At 35.5% G+C, this 10777-nt stretch overlaps 1 protein-coding gene across 1 annotated transcript; it reads left to right on the top strand.

The window, feature by feature from the left end:
* Nucleotides 1-475: 475 nt before the first annotated feature.
* LOC117694286 (uncharacterized) lies at nucleotides 476-10534 on the top strand. Its single transcript, XM_034485118.1, has 3 exons — nucleotides 476-577; nucleotides 5171-5241; nucleotides 9817-10534. Exons 1-3 carry the CDS (start codon nucleotides 476-478, stop codon nucleotides 10532-10534), a joined length of 891 nt encoding a protein of 296 aa, XP_034341009.1.
* The last annotated feature ends 243 nt before the right edge of the window (nucleotides 10535-10777 follow it).

The raw sequence follows: 10777 nt of genomic DNA, 5'->3' as shown, positions 1-10777 counted from the left end.
TTGCCCACAACTTCTCTTTCTTCTCTTTATAAATGGAAGATGTCATTGGAGTGACTGATTTTCTTGTTCTTAGAAGTTAAATTTTTGGATGGCTGGGATGTCAGCATTAAAATAAAATACAACATAAGCCATAGGGGCAGTGAGGAGTTGGGACTAGGAAGACAAGAGTATATTGGACCAAATTAATTATTCAGTGGCTTGAAATCAAGAGCAAGTTTGTACAGAGTTTTTAAAGGTATTAACACTAATTTTTAAACAACATTTGATTTATCCATATAGATATAATGTTTTCTTTACTAACATGTAATTCCCCAAGTTTAGTAGCCATTAGTCTCTGGCAAGAGAGTTCATCTGTCACTGGAAGGGCCCAAGTCTATCATCTGTGGATCTCACCATCTGCTTGTCTTAAAAGTCTCCAGTCAGATGAAATGTCTGGAAAAAAAGCAAATCTGTGGTCCCAGGCAGGTCCAAGGAGATGGTGGATCAGTCTCCCTTTGGATTGCAGCAGCAGGTCATTGTTGTAGTTCTCATGTGCCTGTCCTGGAGTGCAGTAAATGTACACAGTAATGCTCCTTTGGTAAGAATTACTTTCCATTCTTCCAGCAGGCATGAAATTCAAAAAGTTTCTTGTTTAGTGGTGATTCTTTGTGTTCATTACTTTATCACAGTACTATTATTGTCTAGTATGAGCTTGTGTGCACACTGTCACAGTTTTTTGTAGCACAGAAAAGGTCATGAAGCAAGAAAAGGACCTGTTTGATGATATATTGGTATTATAGTATCACAAATGTTATGTGAGTAACCACCATAATTTTACTGGATTTAATGTCCATTCCATGAGATGGACCTCATATAATACATGGAGAAGTGAAAAGGAACCTGATATTAGGTAGACTTAGAAAATTTTATTGTCCTGATTAAGGTCATGCTTAGGACTACATACTGAAATGTCCCCCACATTGTGTATTATTCAGTTGTGGGGTTCTTTGTTAATTATCATCTATAGGAAGCAAAACTTTTGTGATATGTGTTGAATGAGACCATAATCTATGAGCAAATCAGATTTACATTAAATTTGATCTTATTTCAATATTCCTTTATCAGAATTTTAGGAGTAGGTTTCCCTATGTCAACAACTTACCTAGTATCAGGGGCTTTCCACTTAAGCAATGTTATTTATGGGTTCTACCTGTTGAAGTGGACCCTGACAGTGTACAGTTATAACTGTTTTATGTTACTCCCATAACCTTTGTAAAACTTAACAGCAGTATACCTTCTAGGTAGGTCACTGTATTTTTAAGGACTTCCAGCTATGTGGTTTTAATGGTTAAATTTCTCCTGTAGCAACTATTCAATATGTAAAGTACCATAATCACTGCTCAGTAAAGGTGAAAAAAAGAGTCTATCTTAAGAGAATTACGCTGTTTTCGAGACTTCTCCAGAAAAACATAACCATTCAAAATGTAGAATTATATTTTCCAGTCTCAGTGGACATATCTACAAAATGCTCTTGCATCTAAAGCTCAGAGAATACTGGGGAGGTGGAGTGAAAAGACTGTAACCACAAGACTATTATAGAGTTACTTGAGAGATTGTATCTCTAAGTTATATGAGAAGACAAAATAATAAAATATCACTATCATTACAACTCAAATATAAGATGGAAAAGAGCATGTCAAACTGGGAGGAGAAAAACTTATGAGGCTCAACACTACAAAACATATTATAGGCAACTCAAGAAAGCTAAAACTGTTGAGAGGTGGTCTTATCTAAAAAGAGGAACACCAGTCCCAAATGGTCAGCCTTGAAAACATTTACACAGGATGATTTTCATTACAAAGACTAAATAGTAATGTGTGTGTGTGTGTGTGTGTGTGTGTGTGTGTGTGTGTGTGTGGAGAGAGAGAGAGAGAGAGAGAGAGAGAGAGAGAGAGAGAGAGATATGCCTACAGACATGATATGTATGTATACACAAACAAACACTCATACATGTGTGGGGGGAGGGTACAACATCCATGTATCCATGTGTAGGCACACAATAACATTTAGTTTAATACTGGGAATTTGCCAAAGAAAACTGAGGACTATCAGAAGGATTTGTTAGGAGGAAATGGAATTAAATTATAATCTTAAAAATAAATCTAAATTCTGATGAATGTATTTGTATATGCCGCCAACTCTGTTTAAATAAGATTGGTTTAATAACTAAACCTACCTCTAATCTCTAGTGAAGTAAATCAGTCTTTTAAAATCTCATAACCAAAACAAGCAAGGAAAAACAGACACATTAAGTATAGATTTCTATGAAAACTCCAAAGAAATGTCAGAACTAATAATTTCAAAATTATTTCATATCATGAAAACTAAAGTAATTTATTTTACTGCTTTTTACTATGTCACTATTGTCCCAATCCCTTCCTCAAAAGACCTAATAAAAGATAAAGTTTTGTCTGTATATAGATGCAAATATTTTTACCAAAATGCAGGGTAAATGGATAAGGACATAGACAAAATATTATTCACTGCACTCATGTTGGCTTTATCACAGAGAATTAGAGATGGTCCAGATATGGTAAAACTCCTGAATGAATAGCAATGCAAGAGACATAACTGAACATACCAAAAACCACAACTAACATAAACCTTAATGGAAAAAAACTGTGGATGGAGAAAATAAGGTATTCTATGACAAAATGAAACCTAAATAATAATAATAATAATAATAATAATAATAATAATAATAATAATAATCTACTCACATATCCAGACCCATAGAACATAACAAAAGAACAACCCCATAACAGGGGGCTCATGAAAGCACAGGAAATATTCACACCAGTAAATCTAAATTGGAAGAATACACAGGGGGAGGTGGGAAGGAGAGATAGCGAAACTCACAGATAAAAACATACTACCATCATCACCATAATAAACAACAAAAAAACAAGAATTAACAATCATTGACCACTAATATCTTTCTATTCCCCACCATTCTGATAGACACAGCTATCAGAATGGAAACAAAATCAGGATCCATCCTTCATTTCCATACAAGAAGCACTCATTGGCATGTGTATTGACATCATGGTATTTGATTCAATTTTATTGATCATTGTACCTGGTATTATTCCAATACTATGATCCCTATTAATAGTGCTCTGTAATAGTTTAAAATCAGGAATAATGATACTTCCAGAAGTACTTTTATTGTGCAGTATTGTTGTAGCTATGCTGGGATATTTCCTTTTTAATTTTTTATATGAAAATGAGCATTGTTCCTTCATATTGTTTAAAGTATTATTTTGGAATTTTAATTGCAATTATGCTCTGTCTCTCGTTTACTTTTTGTAACATGGCCATATTTACTAGGTCAATATTTCTAACCCATGAGAATGGGAGATTATTCCATTTTCTGATATTTGTCAATTGTTTTTCTTTAAAGATTTGAAGTTTTGTTATGCAAGTCTTTTACTTTCTTGATTATAATTAAACCACGATGTTTTATATTATGTTTTGCTACCATGAAATGTGTTTCTTCCCTAAAATCTTGCTCAGCCTGTTTATAGTTGATATCTAGGAGGGATTCTTATTTTTGTGAGTTAAATTTATATCGAGCCACTGTGCTGAATGCATTTACCATATGGAGGAGTTCCCTGATAAAATTTATTTGGTTGCTTATGTATATTATCTTATCATCTGCAAAAAGAGGAACTTGGCTTCTTCCATTCTAAGTTCTACTTCTTTTTTTATGTTAGTTGTTTTATTGCTTTGGCTAGAACTTCAAACCTATTGGATAAATAAAGAGAGATGGGAAAGCCATTTTCTTATCCCTGATTATAGTGTACTTAATTTAAGTTATTCTCAATTTAATTCAATATTGGCTATTACCTTGCTGTATACTGCCTTTATTGTATATAGATTTGTACCTGATATCCATCATCTCTCCAACATTTTTATCATGAAAGGGATTTGGATTTTAATAAAGCCCTTTTTAGCATTTAGATGATCATTTGTAGTATTTTTTTCTGTTTGTTTATATGAGCGATTACATTGATAGTTGTTCCTATGTGAAACCATGTTGTGTGTAGCTTTTGCTATTCTACCTAAGCTCCAGAACAGATCATGCTACCAGCCCCTGCAAAGACTCCCTTGAATCCACAGATAAAAGACACAGACACACAGACACTGACACACACACACACATACACACACACATTCCTCATTTTCAACTTGCCTTCTTTGCACAATTGCTTAGCATTATTAAACTCCTGTGGCTGAAATGCCTTTATCAACACTCTTAGCTCCACACCTTCCACCTGCCCTAAACATTAATTGTTCAGTTGTATCTAGTCCCTGCTAAACAATTCCAATCTCTGACCTATAGGAGTGGCCACAGGCTCCTCACAGGATCTCACATGGCTGCTTTTTTTTCTCTTTGTGAAGTATGGCAAACTTTCCTCTCCTATCCTTGCATCCTTCTCTTGCCCCCAGGAATCAGGAAGTCCTGTCTATCCCTTCCACACAGCAATTAGATCGTGTATTCTTTACTGACAGTTGAGGAAGAGGACCTTAGCATCAGAACCACCCTTACACCTCACATTTTCTGTCCAATAAAATAATTAAAAATAAAAAACAAATGCATCTTCCAGACATAATTTCAACAAAACAATAAAAATCATGTAAATACACAGTATGATATAAAATGACAATCCATCATATTTGTCAATTAGATCAAGTATTATACTATCATTGATAACTTAAAGAATTATGATTATATCCCTAGGTTATGTTTAGATTTTAGTCTGTATAGCCATCAGAAAACTCTGTCTTCCACTCTATAATCTCTCTCTTCTTGATGTTAAACAATTTAAGTTCAATTATGAGACTATAACTAGTCTTCAACCTCATCAGAAATCTGAGAACATCTTAAACATTATATAGATATATAGGAAGCACCAAACATAGCTTTTTAAAGTTAAACAATTGTGGAGGCAGCTGACTACCTGGACAGTCCCATAATTTCTCAAAACATTGGAGCATCATTCTTCAGCCTTCTGGCCCAAGATCATCAGACAGATCTTTGCAAAGCAGGATTATGAAGGACTGTTCACCTTGTCTTGGCAGTGCTAACAATTGACTATTCTGCATAATGTGTTCTTTTCCTGGACAGTATTTTGTCTGCAGAAATAGGCAATTTCTGCCCCATGGCTACCTTGCCACAATAAGCAAGCTCCCCTGGAGGTAACAATGTTCAATTTCTTCTTTGAACCAAGAAGATGGTGCTGTCAGTAGCAGACATGTCTCTACCCAAAAAATTAAATAACATTAAATGTCACATTCTGTGGGTTTCTAATGTTTTTGAAGACTTTCTTAGTAAAGTATTTTCAACTGTTAAACCTTAATTACTCTTTCTAATTGAATAATATTAAAATTTTTCTTATACTTAAATCAGAATCTAACATAACTATAAGTTTGCTATCTGGCCATTAATCATTATTGATTAATCCTCTAAAACAGTTTGTAACAGAATTTATTAGCAGGACTGTGTCTAAGCTTTGTATTCTTAAATGAGTTGCATAGACACAGTGTATATCTAAGAATAACAATATTAATTTCAAATTTGGTATCAAAATAAGATATTCATACCAATAAAATCTTAAATATGTATAAAAATGAATTCTGTACAAATGTAAGAAATTATAATTAACCTTTGCATCAATTACAAAGATTTCTAACAATTAAGATTATGTCTACACACAGTCTCATAGCCAATCCTGGCTATTTACCTTGAGAGAAAAGATTTGAGTGCATGGTTTTCAGCTGACATTCATTCTAAAGCCAAGGAAAAAGCCAGGTTCAGAACTAAGTGTTTTAGTTAGAATAGATGACAGAGGTTCTGGTTAGTCAACAAAATGATGGACTGGGTATTAGGACTATCTTGTACCTCACTGGTACAAATTGGCATAATTATGCTCTAATTGTATTGTGAGAGAAACGTTTTATTTTAACAGGAAGGTTGCTATGTAGGAGGAGCTAAGGTGGAAGGAGTACTGAGAGGAAGAGAAGGAGGAAGGAGAGGAGGAGAAGAAGGAGAGGAGAAGCTAGGCGATGAGAGAGATGAAGAGGAGGGAGACAGGGAGGCAGATGTTCACGTATCTCCACCAGTCAAAGATAGTTGATATATCTAGGTTGGGTAGTGGATTACACCTCTGATTTAGCATTACCAAAATTATAAAGCCTTTGATTAACATTTTTAAAAAGTATATAAATGAAAAAAGGAAAAGGGGGCATGGGATAGGGGTTTTCTAAGGGGGGGAATGGGGAAAGGGGATGGCATCTGAAGTGTAAATAAAATATCCAATAAAAAAAATAAAAAAAATTATGTCTACACAATGCTTTGTTCAAGAATATTATTTAATCCATTTCATTTATTTCCTTCCTGTTTAAAAGTATGACCATTCCCAAATTGTTCCTTAAAATAATAACTTTTCCATAATTTGTAAAATAACCATTACCAGAACCCCAAACCAAGGGAATTGGATTGGTGACTCTCCATAACTTCTTCCTGCTGAATAGGGGTAACCAAAAATTCTTTTAAAAGTTGGAGAGGAGTAGAAAAATTAGAAAAGTTGGTTAAACTTAGGAAAGCTAGCTGTAACATCTGTTATTCAGCCTCTGTATGCTTAGAAGGCTTAGGGCTTGACTGAAATTCTGACTAGATCCATCTGAAAGGTTGAATAAGGCAACATGGCCTAGAGTCTGTGACAATCCATGAAGCTGTTTTGGGTGGCAACTGGAAGCAGAAGGGCAGGCAAATCAGTTCAGCATCTCTGAGGATGAATTTTGCTAAAGGTATTCATTCTGTAATATATAAATCTCACAATCAAAATTTTAGTACCATGAAGATATCCATATGAATTTTGCAAGGTGCATGGATCAATTAACAGTGAATACTTGCTCCTTGCTTGAGCAAGTGAAAAAAGTTGTCTTTTTATGAGTTAATTTTATTAATAACCAATTATTATATGTCTGCATTCATGCCATGTGAAGAATGGCACAATGAATCTTTACCTGTCCTGTTTGATTTTCTTAAACTTCTACAGTTCTTCAGCGTGTCTCCCCCGTCATATCTGATCCATACCACTCTGGAAGAGGTCCTTTCCGGTCAAAAAATGCAGTGCCTTTTTCCAAAAATAGCATGTCCTTGGCCCAGAAAACATAAGTTATTAAACATTTAGCTTCATCTTTCTCCCAGAGGAATTTTAATATAACCACCAAACTCAAAATCACACTCATTTTGATAATTAAAATGATTCAAAGCAAATAAAGCAATATAAACAAATATTACTTGTTGAGGCAGTGCTTCTACTCTCCCTTGCCATGAGGTTCATGATATCAAGGCTTAAATTATTTATTTAATATCTCTCTCTACTTTCTGTATAAGCTTATTCTTAGGCTTCTAATCTGTCATACCAGGCTAATTGACCTCAGAATTCCCATGGATCACATGTTCAAAAAATTTTATTATTTTCCTGACATAAACCCTATTAGATTTGCTTTAAAGCATTTTCATTCTATCTCTTTTCTATCTGTATGCCTTTGTTTCATACATTTGACATCAAAGGCCTGAATTTCTTTACTCCATGTATTCTTTAAAGCATTTAAACAATTATAATTATACTCCCATTTTTGCTTAGAAACAATTAAATCAAATTTCATTTACCTTTATCCTTTGAATGCCTACTTGTTGAAAGCCCATAGCCTCTAATATCTGCCTCTCTCTGCTTTCCTTCAAGCAGCCTGTCTCTGCACAGCTGGCGCTTCCAGTACCTCTGAGCCTTAACTCTCTGTATTAGTTCTGAACCATGGAAAAAATTCCCTATGTGTCTAAGGCAAAATCTGTATTTCCTTCTATCTTTAAAAACAATTAAACCAAATTTTAGAAATCTATTCTTTGATTATCTGCTTATAGGAAGCAAGCAGCTTTTACAGTCTGGCTCTCTGTCTCAGAGCAGCCATCTTGTCTCTTTTCACAACAAGGAATCCAAGCATCTATAAACTGAGACTCTCCTTGTATTTTTTTTTTGCTCAAGTTTCACATCCACTAGAGCCACATGACTCCCATCTGCTCACTGAGAATCCAATTCTACACTCTTCCTAGACTTGTATCACTGTGTGTATGTGTGATCCATCTGAGAATTCCTAAATTAATAGTGGATTCCTGCCTTCCAAGTTGTGCACCATCTGTTGCATGCCATCTGTTGCATGTAACATTCACTACCCCAAATTGTGTTCCTGGCAGGTTGCATGCTCAACCCTGCCCAGGAGGTATCATGGATCAGCTGATAAATTAACACACATACACACACACAAACAGACACACACACAGACACACATACACACACACGAAAAGACACACACACAGACACACATACACACACACACACACACACACACACACACACACACACACACATACACACACGTTATTCACAAATCCCTAGGCTAACAAGACTGGGCATACCAAATTCTCCCCCTGCTAACCAAGACCCAGTCTAAGAAGTGGGGTTCCCTAAGTTTTTACATACCTGGCAGTTCTCTCTCGCTATAAGGATGGTGAAACCGTACTCTCCTTGTATCTCCCTCTTGCCTCCAGGGACATGGAATTTCTACCTATTTCTTCTAACCAGCAATTGGCCAATGGCTTCTTTACTGACAGATCAAGAATTAATTGGGGAACAGGATCTTAGTATCAGAACCACCCTTCAGACCCATCCTGATGTATCTGTAATGAAGCCTTACTTTAATTTGGTGGATGATTTTTTAATGAGTTCTTAGATTTGCTTTGCTAGTATTATAGTGAGAAGTTTTATATCAGTGAGAAATTTTTTTCTTAGCAAATTTGTCTGAAATTCTCTTTATTTGTTGAGTCATTGTGTGGTTTAAGGTCCAGGCTAATTATGGTCTCATAAAACGTATTTGACAATATTTCTTCCGATTCTGTCAAGTTATGATGGAGTCTCACAGTGATGGTTAGGATTCTGTTAACTTGACCCAATCTAGAGCCATTTGAGCAAACAGCAACTCTGATGAGAATTTTTCTTTATGATAATGGACTACAGAAAATTCTGTAGAGGCACCTCTTGAGGAATGATTCATATGTGAATGTCAAGCTCTCTATGGACATTTTCAATCTTGGGTGGCTGGTGCTGGGTTTTACAAAATGTCAAGCTCAGGTACTTATGGAGTGCAACTCATTAAGCAGTATTCCTTGGTGATCTCTACTTCATTCAGTTCATGCCTCCATGATTCTTCCGAGATTCTTGACCTGTATAATCTCAGTAGTAGACTGTGAAACTCTTGACATGATTTCTCTCAAAAGTTACCCATAATTAACCTCAACTGTTATTTCCAATAGGAAATAGGAATTTCCATTAGCTGAAGACATACAGCTCAGTCATTTTCTCTTATTGATGATGCTCTATTTCAAATGTCATCCTTACTGTGGCCTTGCTATATCTGGTCACATAAATTCAGCACTATCTCTGGTGAATTTCTCAGGAATCCAGATACACATTAGATGCCACAGAAACAAGAGAGTGTGTGGGTACCACAGCCTAAATCACAGACCTCAAGTCTTCTTATTTACACTTAACTAGAGTATAGAAGCCTAAAATGTGTATAAGTTTCTTAAATAAAGAATTAAAATAGTAGAATCAAGGAATATGTGCTTCATATTCTGGAAATAATGACTCATTCTGTTTTTTACACTTCATGGTCCTAGTTGATTTTATAATTGTATTTTCTTATGTTCAGATTTGCAGGAGTGAAAGAGTGGATCTTCAGAGTGACTGGCTTCCTTTGCAGCCTATTATCTTTGGGGTGTGGAATCATTCTTGCAAGCAGCAGATACTGGCGCCTCTGGGAATTTGATGATAAGGTTGTCCACCTTGTTTACATTGGACTCTGGGAAGTGTATTACCATTGGGAATTTAACTTCTATGGTACTGAGACCATAATTCTGGTACAAAGCCCTGTCAACTCTACCTGGACAATTTCACCTGAATTTCAATGTGCATGGAGCCTTATATTACTGGCAATGCTGATAAAACCTGTTGTTGTAATTTTTAGCTCAGCAGCTATTAGGGTCAGCATAATCAAAGCCTCAGTTCCTGAGATTCTGATAATGTGTTACAAGTTCTCTGTCTTAATTCTGATTTTCAGCAGCTTTTGTACCATTATTTCTGTGACCTGGAACCATATAGTCGATCTCTATGGCAAAGCCATCCTTGACTTTCCACCAACGTTTCCAGTTAAGAAAGAAGCCCTGATTATAAAACACGGCACTCATGTTTTTCCAATTGGGATCCTGACAACCACCCTGTCACTCTTTGGTGTGATCATGTTCCTATTTGAGATAAGGTCACCGAAAATTAAGAATAAGCTGAATGCCTATCATGCTTCCAAACAGGCTGATGACAGGTCCATAAATGAAGGTTCTGTTATTTGCAAAATATGCCAAGAGAGTGCCTGAAAAAAACTTCTGCAAGCATACAGTACTCCAGTATTTATTTAATTATCTAAAATAAAATATCACATTGAGTTTTTGGTGTTTTTCTTAAGCTTTTGTCTTCTGCTTGTTGAATGTGTTCCCTTCTTCAAAGATATTCACATCCTAAACTCTGCATTAAAAGATGGTATGTTCAGTTATTGCCAACTCCCTATTGGTTGAGAAAGTACTGATGAAGTGAAAAATGCAACAAACCAAAGAACCAAA

This window comes from Arvicanthis niloticus, chromosome X (genome assembly GCF_011762505.2).
Source record: "Arvicanthis niloticus isolate mArvNil1 chromosome X, mArvNil1.pat.X, whole genome shotgun sequence".
NCBI lineage: Eukaryota > Metazoa > Chordata > Mammalia > Rodentia > Muridae > Arvicanthis > Arvicanthis niloticus.
Note: the sequence above shows the minus strand (reverse complement) of the source record. Positions and strands in the feature narration are given on the sequence as shown.

Excerpts from the sequence above, each read along its gene's own strand:
- LOC117694286 (XM_034485118.1), top strand. The coding sequence starts at position 476 with ATGGTGGATCAGTCTCCCTTTGGATTGCAGCAGCAGGTCATTGTTGTA. Across the intron at positions 578-5,170 it reads TACACAGTAATGCTCCTTTG|TATTTTGTCTGCAGAAATAG; the intron begins GTAAGAATTACT and ends TTTCCTGGACAG. Across the intron at positions 5,242-9,816 it reads ATAAGCAAGCTCCCCTGGAG|ATTTGCAGGAGTGAAAGAGT; the intron begins GTAACAATGTTC and ends TCTTATGTTCAG.